Source organism: Anomaloglossus baeobatrachus, chromosome 4 (genome assembly GCF_048569485.1).
Source record: "Anomaloglossus baeobatrachus isolate aAnoBae1 chromosome 4, aAnoBae1.hap1, whole genome shotgun sequence".
Taxonomy (NCBI): domain Eukaryota; kingdom Metazoa; phylum Chordata; class Amphibia; order Anura; family Aromobatidae; genus Anomaloglossus; species Anomaloglossus baeobatrachus.
The window spans coordinates 6,926,819-6,942,946 of NC_134356.1; the positions used below are offsets into that span (position 1 = coordinate 6,926,819).

Sequence of the window (16,128 nt, forward strand, 5' to 3'; positions counted from 1 at the left end):
GCCGTGGGTCTGATACAGCAGCACCTGCGGGGGGCAGCAGCGGGCCGGGGGTCTGATACTGCAGCACCTGCGGGGGGCAGCAGCGGGCCGGGGGTCTGATACTACAGCACCTGCGGGGAGCAGCACCAGGCTGGGGGTCTGATACTACAGCACCTGCAGGGGGCAGCACCGAGCCGGGGGTCTGATACTGCAGCACCTGCGGGGGGCAGCACCGGGCCGGGGGTCTGATACTGCAGCATCTGCGGGGGGCAGCACCGGGCCGGGGGTCTGATACTGCAGCACCTGCGGGGGGGCAGCACCGGGCTGGGGGTCTTACCTGGGGTTCTTGTTGAGATTCGCCCAGATGCAGAGGGTGACGGTTTTATTTTTGATAACTTTCTGCATGTTCCCCGTATCGATGTCTGACAATGCGGCCGCGTTCTGCCGGACGGACGGACATTGTTATCACTAAACATCACAATATGAAGCACTGGGAGACTGCGTAATGCTCCAGTCACATCCAGAGCTGCGCTCACAGTCCACACAAACCTCTCCCTGCCACCCAGGATCTATACGCGGCACGTTCTACTGGCGTGTTCACCAGCAAAATGTTGAGTGCAGCTCTAGGAGTGACTGGAGTAGGACTGAGACTCCGGTGATACCTTCAGGAGGAGCTCCGTGGCGTCGTCGAACTTGCACTGGAGAAGCGCCTGCAGCCGTCGCGTGGTCTCCGTGTACTCGGCGGCCTCGGCTTCTCCCAGCTCATCACTCGGGGTGTCAGCGAGAAGGAACTCCAGCTCCTCAATCAGCTGCAAAGCCACCAGAGGTCGCATCATTGAGCTGACACCGCCATGACGGTGCACGTCCGGGATCAGAGAAACGGCCGGGGTCAGAGGAACGGCCGGGGTCAGAGGAACGGCCGGGGTCAGAGGAACGGCCGGGGTCAGAGGAACGGCCGGGGTCAGAGGAACGGCCGGGGTCAGAGGAACGGCCGGGGTCAGAGGAACGGCCGGGGTCAGAGGAACGGCCGGGGTCAGAGGAACGGCCGAGGTCAGAGGAACGGCCGGGGTCAGAGGAACGGCCGGGGTCAGAGGAACGGCCGGGCTCAGAGGAACGGCCGGGCTCAGAGGAACGGCCGGGCTCAGAGGAACGGCCGGGGTCAGAGGAACGGCCGGGGTCAGAGGAACGGCCGGGGTCAGAGGAACGGCCGGGGTCAGAGAAACGGCCGGGGTCAGAGAAACGGCCGGGGTCAGAGAAACGGCCGGGATCAGAGGAACGAACGGGGTCAGAGAAACGAACGGGGTCAGAGAAACGGCCGGGATAAGAGAAACGGCCGGGATCAGAAAACCGGCCGGGATCAGAAAACCGGCCGGGATCAGAGGAACGGCCGGGGTCAGAGGAACGGCCGGGGTCAGAGGAACAGCCGGGGTCAGAGGAACAGCCGGGGTCAGAGGAACAGCCGGGGTCAGAGAAGCTTCCGATCCCCTGTATACAACCCCTACATGCCACAATCGATAGATGTGCCTGGTCAGTTACCACAGCCTCTGACGGCCAAACCAAGGGCCTGGGATCTGCCACAAGCACCTGCCACGTAAGTGCCACTCACAGCAGCCGGGTCCTGACAGGTAATGTACTGAGAACTCACATTCAGCACCAGACAGCTGCGACCCAGCAAGGACTGGAAATCCTCCGCCGCCTCATCGCTCCACAGACTCATGAAGGTGTTGATCTCCTGAGGGACGGTGGGGTCGGGGCTCCCATTGCACAGCATGTAACGATCCCACTGCAAATGTGACAGGCAGAAAATAAGAGCAGAGAATGGAGCTAAAGGCGAGCAAAAGCATGCAAGGGTCAGAGAATATAAGCATGGGGTGTGTAAGCATGCAGGGGTCAGAGAACATAAGCATAGGGGGGTGTAAGCATGTAGGGGTCAGAGAACATAAGCATGAGGGGGTGTAAGCATGCAGGGGTCAGAGAACATACCATGAGGGGGTGTAAGCATGCAGGGGTCAGAGAAAATAAGCATAGGGAGGTGTTACCATGCAGGGGTCAGAGAACATAAGCATAGGGGGGTGTAAGCATGCAGGGGTCAGAGAACATAAGCATAGGGGGGTGTAAGCATGCAGGGGTCAGAGAACATAAGCATAGGGGGGTGAAAGCATTCAGGGGTCAGAGAACATAAGCATAGGGGGGTGTAAGCATGTAGGGGTCAGAGAACATACCATGAGGGGGTGTAAGAATGCAGGGGAAGAGAACATAAGCATAGGGGGGTGTAAGCATTCAGGGGTCAGAGAACATAAGCATAGGGGGGTGTAAGCATGTAGGGGTCAGAGAACATACCATGAGGGGGTGTAAGAATGCAGGGGAAGAGAACATAAGCATGAGGGGGTGTAAGCATGTAGGGGTCAGAGAACATAAGCATTTGGGGGGGTGTAAGCACGCAGGGGAAGAGAACATAAGCATGCAGAGTGTGGAGTGTGCTGAAAGCATAAGTATATAGGGGAAGAGAATGTATAGAGTGTCAGCTTGCAGGATGAGGAGTATAAGCACAAAGAGTGCTGACAGTGTAAGTGTGCAAGGTGCTGACAGTGTAAGCATGCAGGGTGCTGACAGTGTAAGCATGCAGGGTGCTGACAGTGTAAGCATGCAGGGTGCTGACAGTGTAAGCATGCGGGGTGCTGATAGTGTAAGCATGCGGGGTGCTGATAGTGTAAGCATGCAGGGTGCTGATAGTGTAAGCATGCAGGGTGCTGATAGTGTAAGCATGCAGGGTGCTGATAGTGTAAGCATGCGGGGTGCTGATAGTGTAAGCATGCAGGGTGCTGATAGTGTAAGCAGGAAAAGCATTCAGGTGTGAGCTTGCAGAGTGTTGAGGGTGTAAGCAAGTAGAGTGCTAATAGCGTGTGCGTGCAGGGTGTTGGTAGTGTAGGTTTGCATGGTGCTGATAGTGTAAGCATGCAGAATGCTGAAAGTGCAAGAATGCAAGGAGCTGAGAATGGACGCATACAGAGTACTGAGAATGTAAACGTGCAGGGGGCTAGTAATGTAAGCAGGCAGAGTGCCGAGAGTGTAAGCATGCAGGGTGTTCAGGGTGTAAGCGAGTGGAGTGCTAAGAGCGTGAGCATGCAGGGTGTTGGTAGTGTAAGTGCACAGGGTGCAGAGTGTGTGAGTGTGCAGGGCACTTAGAGAATAAGCATGTAGGGGAGTGTGTAAACATGCGGGGTAAGTGCACAGGGTGCTGAGAGTATAAGCGTGCAGGGTGCTGAGGGTGTGAGCGTGCAGGTTGCTGAGGGTGTGAGCATGCAGGGGGCTGGGGGTGTGAGCGTGCAGGGGACTGGGGGTGTAAGCGTGCAGGTTGCTGAGGGTGTGAGCGTGCAGGGAGCTGGGGGTGTGAGCGTGCAGGGGTCTGGGGGTGTGAGCGTGCTGGGGTCTGGGGGTGTGAGCGTGCTGGGGGTGTGAGCGTGCAGGGGGCTGGGGGTGTGAGCGTGCAGGGGGCTGGGGGTGTGAGCGTGCAGGGGGCTGGGGGTGTGGGCGTGCAGGGGGCTGGGGGTGTGAGCGTGCAGGGGGCTCGGGGTGTGAGCGTGCAGGGGGCTGGGGGTGTGAGCACACGGGATGCTGGCTCTGTGCTCCTCACTCATATACATCCACTGTAGCGCATCTTTCTGGGTATAAAGACCCTGGTGTTGCGGGCAGACTTCACTGTCCTGTTATGTCTCCACCTGGTGGTGACTACATAACACTACAAGTGGGAAAACATGCAGGGGGCTAGTAGTGTAAGCAGGCAGAGTGCCGAGAGTGTAAGCATGCAGGGTGTTCAGGGTGTAAGCGAGTGGAGTGCTAAGAGCGTGAGCATGCAGGGTGTTGGTAGTGTAAGTGCACAGGGTGCAGAGTGTGTGAGTGTGCAGGGCACTTAGAGAATAAACATGTAGGGGAGTGTGTAAACATGCGGGGTAAGTGCACAAGGTGCTGAAAGTATAAGCGTGCAGGGTGCTGAGAGTATAAGCGGCAGGGTGCTGAGGGTGTGAGCGTGCAGCTGGCTTAGGGTGTGAGCGTGCAGGGAGCTGGGGGTGTAAGCGTGCAGGGGGCTGAGGGTGTGAGCGTGCAGGTTGCTGAGGGTGTGAGCATGCAGGGGGCTGGGGGTGTGAGCGTGCAGGGGGCTGGGGGTGTGAGCGTGCAGGGGGCTGGGGGTGTGAGCGTGCAGGGGGCTGGGGGTGTGAGCGTGCAGGTTGCTGAGAGTGTGAGCATGCAGGGGGCTTAGGGTGTGAGCGTGCAGGGGGCTGGGGGTGTAAGCGTGCAGGGGGCTGAGGGTGTGAGCGTGAAGGTTGCTGAGGGTGTGAGCATGCAGGGGGCTGGGGGTGTGAGCGTGCAGGGGGCTGGGGGTGTGAGCGTGCAGGCTGCTGAGGGTGTGAGCATGAAGGGGGCTGGGGGTGTGAGCGTGCAGGGGTCTGGGGGGGTGAGCGTGCAGGGGGATGGGGGTGTAAGCGTGCAGGTTGCTGAGGGTGTGAGCATGCAGGGGGCTAGGGGTGTGAGCGTGCAGGGGTCTGGGGGTGTGAGCGTGCAGGGGTCTGGGGGTGTGGGCGTGCAGGGGTCTGGGGGTGTGAGCGTGCTGGGGGTGTGAGCGTGCAGGGGTCTGGGGGTGTGAGCGTGCAGGGGGTTGGGGGTGTGAGCGTGCAGGAGTCTGGGGGTGTGAGCACACGGGATGCTGGCTCTGTGCTCCTCACTCATATACATCCACTTTAGCACATCTGTCTGTGTATAAAGACCCTGGTGTTGCGGGCAGACTTCACTGTCCTGTTATGTCTCCACCTGGTGGTGACTACATAACACTACAAGTGGGAAAACATGCAGGGTGTTGGTAGTGTAAGTGCACAAGGTGCTGAGAGTATAAGCATGCAGGGTGCTGAGAGTATAAGCATGCAGGGTGCTGAAGGTGTGAGCATGCAGGGAGCTGACAGTGTGAGCGTGCAGGGGGCTGAGGGTGCGAGTATGCAGGCAGCTGCAGCTGAGGGTGTGAGCGTGCAGGGAGCTGAGGGTGTGAGCGTGCAGGGAGCTGAGGGTGTGAGCGTGCAGGGAGCTGAGAGTGTGAGCGTGCAGGGAGCTGAGGGTGTGAGCATGCAGGGGGCTGAAGGTGTGAGCATGCAGGGAGCTGAGGGTGTGAGCGTGCAGGGAGCTGAGGTTGTGAGCATACAGGGTGCTGAGGGTGTGAGCGTGCAGGGGGCTGAAGGTGTGAGCATGCAGGGAGCTGAGGGTGTAAGCATACAGGGTGCTGAGGGTGTGAGCGTGCAGGGAGCTGACAGTGTGAGCGTGCAGGGGGCTGGGGGTGTGAGCATGCAGGGGGCTGGGGGTGTGAGCATGCAGGGAGCTGAGGGTGTGAGCATGCAGGGTGCTGAGGGTGTGAGCGTGCAGGGAGCTGAGGGTGTGAGCATACAGGGGGCTGGAGGTATGAGGGTGCAGGGGGCTGCGGGTGTGAGCATGCAGGGTGCTGGGGGTGTGAGCGTGCAGGGTGCTGCGGGTGTGAGTGTGCAGGGTGCTGAGGGTGTGAGCGTGCAGGGTGCTGCGGGTGTGAGCGTGCAGGGTGCTGCGGGTGTGAGCGTGCAGGGTGCTGAGGGTGTGAGCTTGCAGGGGACTGAGGGTGTGAGCGTGCAGGGGGCTGAAGGTGTGAGCATGCAGGGAGCTGAGGGTGTGAGCATGCTGGGGGTGTAAGCGTGCAGGATGCTGAGGGTGTGAGCGTGCAGGGGTCTGGGGGTGTGAGCGTGCAGGGGGCTGGGGGTGTGAGCGTCCAGGGGTCTGGGGATATGAGCGTGCAGGGGGCTGGGGGTGTGAGCACACGGGATGCTGGCTCTGTGCTCCTCACTCATATACATCCACTGTAGCGCATCTTTCTGCGTATAAAGACCCTGGTGTTGCTGGCAATCTTCACTGTGCTGTTATGTCTCCACCTGGTGGTGACTACATAACACTACAAGTGGGTAAACATGCAGGGTGTTGGTAGTGTAAGTGCACAGGGTGCTGAGAGTATAAGCATGCAGGGTGCTGAGAGTATAAACATGCAGGGTACTGAGAATATAAGCATGCAGGGTGCTGAGGGTGTGAGCATGCAGGGAGCTGAAGGTGTGAGCGTGCAGGGAGCTGACAGTGTGAGCGTGCAGGGGGCTGAGGGTGCGAGTATGCAGGCAGCTGAGGGTGTGAGCGTGCAGGGAGCTGACAGTGTGAGCGTGCAGGGGGCTGAGGGTGCGAGTATGCAGGCAGCTGAGGGTATGAGCGTGCAGGGAGTTGACAGTGTGAGCGTGCAAGGAGCTGACGGTGTGAGCGTGCAGGGGGCTGAGGGTGCGAGTATGCAGGCAGCTGAGGGAGTGAGCGTGCAGGGAGCTGAGGGTGTGAGCTTGCAGGGAGCTGAGGGTGTGAGCATACAGGGTGCTGAGAGTGTGAGCTTGCAGGGGACTGAGGGTGTGAGCTTGCAGGGGACTGAGTGTGTGAGCATGCAGGGGGCTGAGGGTGTGAGCGTGCAGGGGGCTGAGGGTGTGAGCGTGCAGGGGGCTGAGGGTGTGAGCATGCAGGGGGCTGGGGGTGTAAGCGTGCAGGTTGCTGAGGGTGTGAGCATGCAGGGGGCTGAGGGTGTGAGCATGCAGGGGGGCTGGGGGTGTGAGCATGCAGGGTGCTGGGGGTGTAAGCGTGCAGGGGGCTGAAGGTGTGAGCATGCAGGGGGCTGAGGGTGTGAGCATGCAGAGTGCTGAGGGTGTGAGCATGCAGGGGGCTGAGGGTGTGAGCATACAGGGGGTGTGAGCGTGTAGGGGGCTGGGGGTGTGAGCATGCATATGGCTGAGGGTGTGTGCGTGCAGGGGTCTGGGGGTGCGAGCGTGCAGGGGGCTGGAGGTGTGAGCGTGCAGGGGTCTGGGCGTGTGAGCGTGCAGAGGGCTGGGGGTGTGAGCATGCAGGGGGCTGGGGGTGTGAGCGTGCAGGGGGCTGGGGGTGTGAGTGTGCATGTGGCTGAGGGTGTGAGCATGCATGTGGCTGAAGGTGTGAGCGTGCAGGGGGCTGGGGGTGTGAGCGTGCAGGGGGCTGGGGGTGTGAGCGTGCAGGGGGCTGAGGGTGTGAGCATGCAGGGGGCTGGGGGTGTGAGCATACAGGGTGCTGAGAGTGTGAGCTTGCAGGGGACTGAGGGTGTGAGCATGCAGGGAGATGAGGGTGTGAGCATGCAGGGTGCTGAGGGTGTGAGCATGCAGGGAGCTGAGGGTGTGAGCATACAGGGTGCTGAGAGTGTGAGCTTGCAGGGGACTGAGGGTGTGAGCATGCAGGGAGTTGAGGGTGTGAGCATGCAGGGTGCTGAGGGTGTGAGCATGCAGGGTGCTGGGGGTGTGAGCGTGCAGGGGGCTGAGGGTGTGAGCGTGCAGAGGGCTGAGGGTGTGAGCGTGCAGGGGGCTGAGGGTGTGAGCGTGCAGGGGGCTGAGGGTGTGAGCGTGCAGGGTGCTGAGGGTGTGAGCGTGCAGGGGGCTGAAGGTGTGAGCATGCAGGGAGCTGACGGTGTGAGTATACAGGGTGCTGAGGGTGTGAGCATACAGGGTGCTGAGGGTATGAGCGTGCAGGGAGCTGACAGTGTGAGCGTGCAGGGGGCTGGGGGTGTGAGCATGCAGGGAGCTGAGGGTGTGAGCATGCAGGGTGCTGAGGGTGTGAGCGTGCAGGGAGCTGAGGGTGTGAGCATACAGGGGGCTCAAGGTGTGAGCATGCAGGGAGCTGAGGGTGTGAGCATGCAGGGTGCTGGAGGTATGAGCGTGCAGGGGGCTGAGGGTGTGAGCATGCAGGGTGCTGGGGGTGTGAGCGTGCAGGGTGCTGCGGGTGTGAGCGTGCAGGGTGCTGCGGGTGTGAGCGTGCAGGGTGCTGCGGGTGTGAGCGTGCAGGGTGCTGAGAGTGTGAGCTTGCAGGGGACTGAAGGTGTGACCGTGCAGGGGGCTGAAGGTGTGAGCATGCAGAGAGCTGAGAGTGTGAGCATGCAGGGGGCTGGGGGTGTAAGCGTGCAGGATGCTGAGGGTGTGAGCGTGCAGGGGTCTGGGGGTGTGAGCGTTCAGGGGGCTGGGGGTGTGAGCGTGCAGGGGGCTGGGGGTGTGAGCACTCGGGATGCTGGCTCTGTGCTCCTCACTCATATACATCCACTGTAGCGCATCTTTCTGCGTATAAAGACCCTGGTGTTGCGGGCAGACTTCACTGTGCTGTTATGTCTCCACCTGGTGGTGACTACATAACACTACAAGTGGGTAAACATGCAGGGTGTTGGTAGTGTAAGTGCACAGGGTGCTGAGAATATAAGCATGCAGGGTGCTGAGAGTATAAGCATGCAGGGTGCTGAGAGTATAAGCATGCAGGGTGCTCAGAGTGTGAGCATGCAGGGAGCTGAAGGTGTGAGCGTGCAGGGAGCGGACAGTGTGAGCGTGCAGGGGGCTGAGGGTGCGAGTATGCAGGGTGTTGAGGGTGTGAGCGTGCAGGGAGCTGACAGTGTGAGCGTGCAGGGGGCTGAGGGTGCGAGTATGCAGGCAGCTGAGGGTGTGAGCGTGCAGGGAGCTGACAGTGTGAGCGTGCAAGGAGCTGACGGTGTGAGCGTGCAGGGGGCTGAGGGTGCGAGTATGCAGGCAGCTGAGGGTGTGAGCGTGCAGGGAGCTGAGGGTGTGAGCGTGCAGGGAGCTGAGGGTGTGAGCTTGCAGGGAGCTGAGGGTGTGAGCATAGAGGGTGCTGAGAGTGTGAGCTTGCAGGGGACTGAGGGTGTGAGCTTGCAGGGGACTGAGGGTGTGAGCATGCAGGGAGCTGAGGGTGTGAGCATGCAGGGTGCTGAGGGTGTGAGCATGCAGGGTGCTGGGGGTGTCAGCGTGCAGGGGGCTGAGGGTGTGAGCGTGCAGGGGGCTGAGGGTGTGAGAGTGCAGGGGTCTGGGGGTGTGAGCGTGCTGGGGGTGTGAGCGTGCAGGGGTCTGGGGGTGTGAGCGTGCAGGGGGTTGGGGGTGTGAGCGTGCAGGGGTCTGGGGGTGTGAGCACACGGGATGCTGGCTCTGTGCTCCTCACTCATATACATCCACTTTAGCGCATCTGTCTGTGTATAAAAACCCTGGTGTTGCGGGCAGACTTCACTGTGCTGTTATGTCTCCACCTGGTGGTGACTACATAACACTACAAGTGGGAAAACATGCAGGATGTTGGTAGTGTAAGTGCACAGGGTGCTGAGAGTATAAGCATGCAGGGTGATGAGAGTATAAGCATGCAGGGTGCTGAGGGTGTGAGCATGCAGGGAGCTGAGGGTGTGAGCATGCAGGGAGCTGACAGTGTGAGCGTGCAGGGGGCTGATGGTGCGAGTATGCAGGCAGCTGCAGATGAGGGTGTGAGCGTGCAGGGAGCTGAGGGTGTGAGCATGCAGGGAGCTGAGGGTGTGAGCGTGCAGGGAGCTGAGGGTGTGAGCGTGCAGGGAGCTGAGGGTGTGAGCGTGCAGGGAGCTGAGAGTGTGAGCGTGCAGGGAGCTGAGGGTGTGAGCATGCAGGGGGCTGAAGGTGTGAGCATGCAGGGAGCTGAGGGTGTGAGCGTGCAGGGAGCTGAGGTTGTGAGCATACAGGGTGCTGAGGGTGTGAGCGTGCAGGTGGCTGAAGGTGTGAGCATGCAGGGAGCTAAGGGTGTAAGCATACAGGGTGCTGAGGGTGTGAGCGTGCAGGGAGCTGAGGGTGTGAGCATACAGGGGGCTGAAGGTGTGAGCATGCAGGGAGCTGAGGGTGTGAGCATGCAGGGTGCTGGAGGTATGAGCGTGCAGGGGGCTGAGGGTGTGAGCATGCAGGGTGCTGGGGGTGTGAGCGTGCAGGGTGCTGCGGGTGTGAGCGTGCAGGGTGCTGCGGGTGTGAGCGTGCAGGGTGCTGCAGGTGTGAGCGTGCAGGGAGCTGAGAGTGTGAGCGTGCAGGGAGCTGAGGGTGTGAGCATACAGGGGGCTGAAGGTGTGAGCATGCAGGGAGCTGAGGGTGTGAGCATGCAGGGGGCTGGGGGTGTAAGCGTGCAGAATGCTGAGGGTGTGAGCATGCAGGGGGCTGGGGGTGTGAGCGTGCAGGGGACTGGGGGTGTGAGCGTGCAGGGGTCTGGGGGTGTGAGCACACGGGATGCTGGCTCTGTGCTCCTCACTCATATACATCCACTGTAGCGCATCTTTCTGCGTATAAAGACCCTGGTGTTGCGGGCAGACTTCACTGTGCTGTTATGTCTCCACCTGGTGGTGACTACAAAACACTACAAGTGGGTAAACATGCAGGGTGTTGGTAGCGTAAGTGCACAGGGTGCTGAGAGTATAAGCATGCAGGGTGCTGAGAGTATAAGAATGCAGGGTGCTGAGAATATAAGCATGCAGGGTGCTGAGGGTGTGAGCATGCAGGGAGCTGAAGGTGTGAGCGTGCAGGGAGCTGAAAGTGTGAGCGTGCAGGGGGCTGAGGGTGCGAGTATGCAGGCAGCTGAGGGTGTGAGCGTGCAGGGAGCTGACAGTGTGAGCGTGCAGGGGGCTGAGGGTGCGAGTATGCAGGCAGCTGAGGGTGTGAGCGTGCAGGGAGCTGACAGTGTGAGCGTGCAAGGAGCTGACGGTGTGAGCGTGCAGGGGGCTGAGGGTGCGAGTATGCAGGCAGCTGAGGGTGTGAGCGTGCAGGGAGCTGAGGGTGTGAGCTTGCAGGGAGCTGAGGGTGTGAGCATACAGGGTGCTGAGCGTGTGAGCTTGCAGGGGACTGACGGTGTGAGCTTGCAGGGGACTGAGGGTGTGAGCATGCAGGGAGCTGAGGGTGTGAGCATGCAGGGTGCTGAGGGTGTGAGCATGCAGGGTGCTGGGGGTGTGAGCATGCAGGGGGCTGAGGGTGTGAGCGTGCAGGGGGCTGAGGGTGTGAGCATGCAGGGGGCTGGGGGTGTAAGCGTGCAGGTTGCTGAGGGTGTGAGCATGCAGGGGGCTGAGGGTGTGAGCATGCAGGGGGACTGGGGGTGTGAGCATGCAGGGGGCTGGGGGTGTAAGCGTGCAGGGGGCTGAAGGTGTGAGCATGCAGGGGGCTGAGGGTGTGAGCATGCAGAGTGCTGAGGGTGTGAGCATGCAGGGGGCTGAGGGTGTGAGCATACAGGGGGTGTGTGCGTGCAGGGGTCTGGGGGTGCGAGCATGCAGGGCGCTGGGGGTGTGAGCGTGCAGGGGGCCGGGGGTGTGAGCGTGCATGTGGCTGAGGGTGTGAGCATGCATGTGGCTGAAGGTGTGAGCGTGCAGGGGGCTGGGGGTGTGAGCGTGCAGGGGGCTGGGGGTGTGAGCGTGCAGGGGGCTGGGGGTGTGAGCATGCAGGGGGCTGGGGGTGTGACCATACAGAGTGCTGAGAGTGTGAGCTTGCAGGGGACTGAGGGTGTGAGCATGCAGGGAGATGAGGGTGTGAGCATGCAGGGTGCTGAGGGTGTGAGCATGCAGGGAGCTGAGGGTGTGAGCATACAGGGTGCTGAGAGTGTGAGCTTGCAGGGGACTGAGGGTGTGAGCATGCAGGGAGTTGAGGGTGTGAGCATGCAGGGAGTTGAGGGTGTGAGCATGCAGGGTGCTGGGGGTGTGAGCGTGCAGGGGGCTGAGGGTGTGAGCGTGCAGGGGGCTGAGGGTGTGAGCGTGCAGGGGGCTGAGGGTGTGAGCATACAGGGTGCTGAGGGTGTGAGCGTGCAGGGGGCTGAAGGTGTGAGCATGCAGGGAGCTGAGGGTGTGAGCATACAGGGTGCTGAGGGTGTGAGCGTGCAGGGAGCTGACAGTGTGAGCGTGCAGGGGGCTGGGGGTGTGAGCATGCAGGGAGCTGAGGGTGTGAGCATGCAGGGTGCTGAGGGTGTGAGCGTGCAGGGAGCAGAGGGTGTGAGCATACAGGGTGCTGGAGGTATGAGCGTGAAGGGGGCTGAAGGTGTGAGCATGCAGGGAGCTGAGGGTGTGAGCATGCAGGAGGCTGGGGGTGTGAGCGTGCAGGGGTCTGGGGGTGTGAGCGTGCTGGGGGCTGGGGATGTGAGCGTGCAGGGGTCTGGGGATGTGAGCGTGCAGGGGGCTGGGGGTGTGAGCACACGGGATGCTGGCTCTGTGCTCCTCACTCATATACATCCACTGTAGCGCATCTTTCTGGGTATAAAGACTCTGGTGTTGCGGGCAGACTTCACTGTGCTGTTATGTCTCCACCTGGTGGTGACTACATAACACTACAAGTGGGTAAACATGCAGGGTGTTGGTAGTGTAAGTGCACAGGGTGCTGAGAGTATAAGCATGCAGGGTGCTGAGAGTATAAGCATGCAGGGTGCTGAGAATATAAGCATGCAGGGTGCTGAGAATATAAGCATGCAGGGTGCTGAGGATGTGAGCATGCAGGGAGCTGAAGGTGTGAGCGTGCAGGGAGCTGACAGTGTGAGCGTGCAGGGGGCTGAGGGTGCGAGTACGCAGGGTGTTGAGGGTATGAGCGTGCAGGGAGCTGACAGTGTGAGCGTGCAGGGGGCTGAGGGTGCGAGTATGCAGGCAGCTGAGGGTGTGAGCGTGCAGGGAGCTGACAGTGTGAGTGTGCAAGGAGCTGACGGTGTGAGCGTGCAGGGGGCTGAGGGTGCGAGTATGCAGGCAGCTGAGGGTGTGAGCTTGCAGGGAGCTGAGGGTGTGAGCTTGCAGGGAGCTGAGGGTGTGAGCATACAGGGTGCTGAGAGTGTGAGCTTGCAGGGGACTGAGGGTGTGAGCATGCAGGGAGCTGAGGGTGTGAGCATGCAGGGTGCTGAGGGTGTGAGCATGCAGGGTGCTGGGGGTGTGAGCGTGCAGGGGGCTGAGGGTGTGAGCGTGCAGGGGGCTGAGGGTGTGAGCGTGCAGGGGGCTGAGGGTGTGAGCGTGCAGGGGGCTGAGGGTGTGAGCGTGCAGGGGGCTGAGGGTGTGAGCATGCAGGGGGTTGGGGGTGTAAGCGTGCAGGTTGCTGAGGGTGTGAGCATGCAGGGGGCTGAGGGTGTGAGCATGCAGGGGGGCTGGGGGTGTGAGCATGCAGGGGGCTGGGGGTGTAAGCGTGCAGGGGGCTGGGGGTGTAAGCGTGCAGGGGGCTGAAGGTGTGAGCATGCAGGGGGGCTGGAGGTGTGAGCATGCAGGGTGCTGAGGGTGTGAGCATGCAGGGGGCTGAGGGTGTGAGCATACAGGGGGTGTGAGCGTGCAGGGGTCTGGGGGTGCGAGCGTGCAGGGGGCTGGAAGTGTGAGCGTGCAGGGGTTTGGGCGTGTGAGCGTGCAGAGGGCTGGGAGTGTGAGCATGCAGGGGGCTGGGGGTGTGAGCGTGCATGAGGCTGAGGGTGTGAGCAAGCATGTGGCTGAGGGTGTGAGCATGCATGTGGCTGAAGGTGTGAGCGTGCAGGGGGCTGGGGGTGTGAGCTTGCAGGGGACTGAGGGTGTAAGCATGCAGGGAGTTGAGGGTGTGAGCATGCAGGGTGCTGAGGGTGTGAGCATGCAGGGTGCTGGGGGTGTGAGCGTGCAGGGGGCTGAGGGTGTGAGCATGCAGGGAGCTGAGGGTGTGAGCTTGCAGGGGACTGAGGGTGTAAGCATGCAGGGAGTTGAGGGTGTGAGCATGCAGGGTGCTGAGGGTGTGAGCATGCAGGGTGCTGGGGGTGTGAGCGTGCAGGGGGCTGAGGGTGTGAGCATGCAGGGGGCTGAGGGTGTGAGCGTGCAGGGGGCTGAGGGTGTGAGCGTGCAGGGGGCTGAGGGTGTGAGCATACAGGGGGCTGAGGGTGTGAGCTTGCAGGGGGCTGAGGGTGTGAGCATGCAGGGGGCTGGGGGTGTAAGCGTGCAGGTTGCTGAGGGTGTGAGCATGCAGGGGGCTGAGGGTGTGAGCATGCAGGGGGGCTGGGGGTGTGAGCATGCAGGGTGCTGAGGGTGTGAGCATGCAGGGGGCTGAGGGTGTGAGCATACAGGGGGTGTGTGCGTGCAGGGGTCTGGGGGTGCGAGCGTGCAGGGGGCTGAAGGTGCGAGCATGCAGGGGTCTGGGGGTGTGAGTGTGCAAAGGGCTGGGGGTGTGAGCATGCAGGGGGCTGGGGGTGTGAGCGTGCAGGGGGCTGGGGGTGTGAGCGTGCAGGGGGCTGGGGATGTGAGCGTGCAGGGGGCTGGGGGTGTGAGCGTGAAGGGGGCTGGGGGTGTGAGCATGCATGTGGCTGAAAGTGTGAGCGTGCAGGGGGCTGGGGGTGTGAGCGTGCAGGGGGCTGGGGGTGTGAGCGTGCAGGGGGCTGGGGGTGTGAGCGTGCAGGGGGCTGAGGGTGTGAGCGTGCAGGCGGCTGGGGGTGTGAGCGTGCAGGCAGCTGACAGTGTGAGCGTGCAAGGAGCTGACGGTGTGAGCGTGCAGGGGGCTGATGGTGCGAGTATGCAGGCAGCTGAGGGTGTGAGCATGCAGGGAGCTGAGGGTGTGAGCTTGCAGGGAGCTGAGGGTGTGAGCGTGCAGGGAGCTGAGGGTGTGAGCATACAGGGTGCTGAGACTGTGAGCTTGCAGGGGACAGAGGGTGTGAGCTTGCAGGGGACTGAGGGTGTGAGCATGCAGGGAGCTGAGGGTGTGAGCATGCAGGGTGCTGGGGGTGTGAGCATGCAGGGTGCTGGGGGTGTGAGCGTGCAGGGGGCTGAGGGTGTGAGCGTGCAGGGGGCTGAGGGTGTGAGCGTGCAGGGGGCTGAGGGTGTGAGCGTGCAGGGGGCTGAGGGTGTGAGCATGCAGGGGGCTGGGGGTGTAAACGTGCAGGTTGCTGAGGGTGTGAGCATGCAGGGGGCTGAGGGTGTGAGCATGCAGGGGGGCTGGGGGTGTGAGCATGCAGGGGGCTGGGGGTGTAAGCGTGCAGGGGGCTGGGGGTGTAAGCATGCAGGGGGCTGAAGGTGTGAGCAGGCAGGGGGGCTGGAGGTGTGAGCATGCAGGGTGCTGAGGGTGTGAGCATGAAGGGGGCTGAGGGTGTGAGCATACAGGGGGTGTGAGCGTGTAGGGGGCTGGGGGTGTGAGCATGCATATGGCTGAGGGTGTGTGCGTGCAGGGGTCTGGGGCTGCGAGCGTGCAGGGGGCTGGAGGTGTGAGCGTGCAGGGGTCTGGGCGTGTGAGTGTGCAGAGGGCTGGGGGTGTGAGCATGCAGGGGGCTGGGGGTGTGAGCGTGCAGGGGGCTGGGGGTGTGAGCGTGCATGTGGCTGAGGGTGTGAGCATGCATGTGGCTGAAGGTGTGAGCGTGCAGGGGGCTGGGGGTGTGAGCGTGCAGGGGGCTGAGGGTGTGAGCATGCAGGCGGCTGGGGGTGTGAGCATACAGGGTGCTGAGAGTGTGAGCTTGCAGGGGACTGAGGGTGTGAGCATGCAGGGAGATGAGGGTGTGAGCATGCAGGGTGATGGGGGTGTGAGCATGCAGGGAGCTGAGGGTGTGAGCATACAGGGTGCTGAGAGTGTGAGCTTGCAAGGGACTGAGGGTGTGAGCATGCAGGGAGCTGAGGGTGTGAGCTTGCAGGGGACTAAGGGTGTGAGCATGCAGGGAGTTGAGGGTGTGAGCATGCAGGGTGCTGAGGGTGTGAGCATGCAGGGTGCTGGGGGTGTGAGCGTGCAGGGGGCTGAGGGTGTGAGCGTGCAGGGGGCTGAGGGTGTGAGCATACAGGGGGCTGAGGGTGTGAGCATACAGGGGGCTGAGGGTGTGAGCTTGCAGGGGGCTGAGGGTGTGAGCATGCAGGGGGCTGGGGGTGTAAGCGTGCAGGTTGCTGAGGGTGTGAGCATGCAGGGGGCTGAGGGTGTGAGCATGCAGGGGGGCTGGGGGTGTGAGCATGCAGGGTGCTGAGGGTGTGAGCATGCAGGGGGCTGAGGGTGTGAGCATACAGGGGGTGTGAGCGTGCAGGGGTCTGGGGGTGTGAGCGTGGAGAGGGCTGGGGGTGTGAGCATGCAGGGGGCTGGGGGTGTGAGCGTGCATGTGGCTGAAAGTGTGAGCGTGCAGGGGGCTGGGGGTGTGAGCGTGCAGGGGGCTGGGGGTGTGAGCGTGCAGGGGGCTGGGGGTGTGAGCGTGAAGCCGGCTGGGGGTGTGAGCGTGCAGGCGGCTGGGGGTGTGAGCATACAGGGTGCTGAGAGTGTGAGCTTGCAGGGGACTGAGGGTGTGAGCTTGCAGGGGACTGAGGGTGTGAGCATGCAGGGAGCTGAGGGTGTGAGCATGCAGGGT

The 16,128-nt window shown here is 62.0% G+C and overlaps 1 protein-coding gene across 1 annotated transcript in view; it reads right to left on the reverse strand.

Annotated features, from left to right (window-relative positions):
• DNAI7 (dynein axonemal intermediate chain 7) overlaps window positions 1–16,128 on the reverse strand; it is a 71,562-nt gene that overhangs the window by 20,835 nt on the left and 34,599 nt on the right. The window contains 3 exon segments of the mRNA XM_075342728.1: window positions 317–420; window positions 642–788; window positions 1,625–1,762. Coding sequence (XP_075198843.1) covers window positions 317–420; window positions 642–788; window positions 1,625–1,762 — 389 coding nt within the window.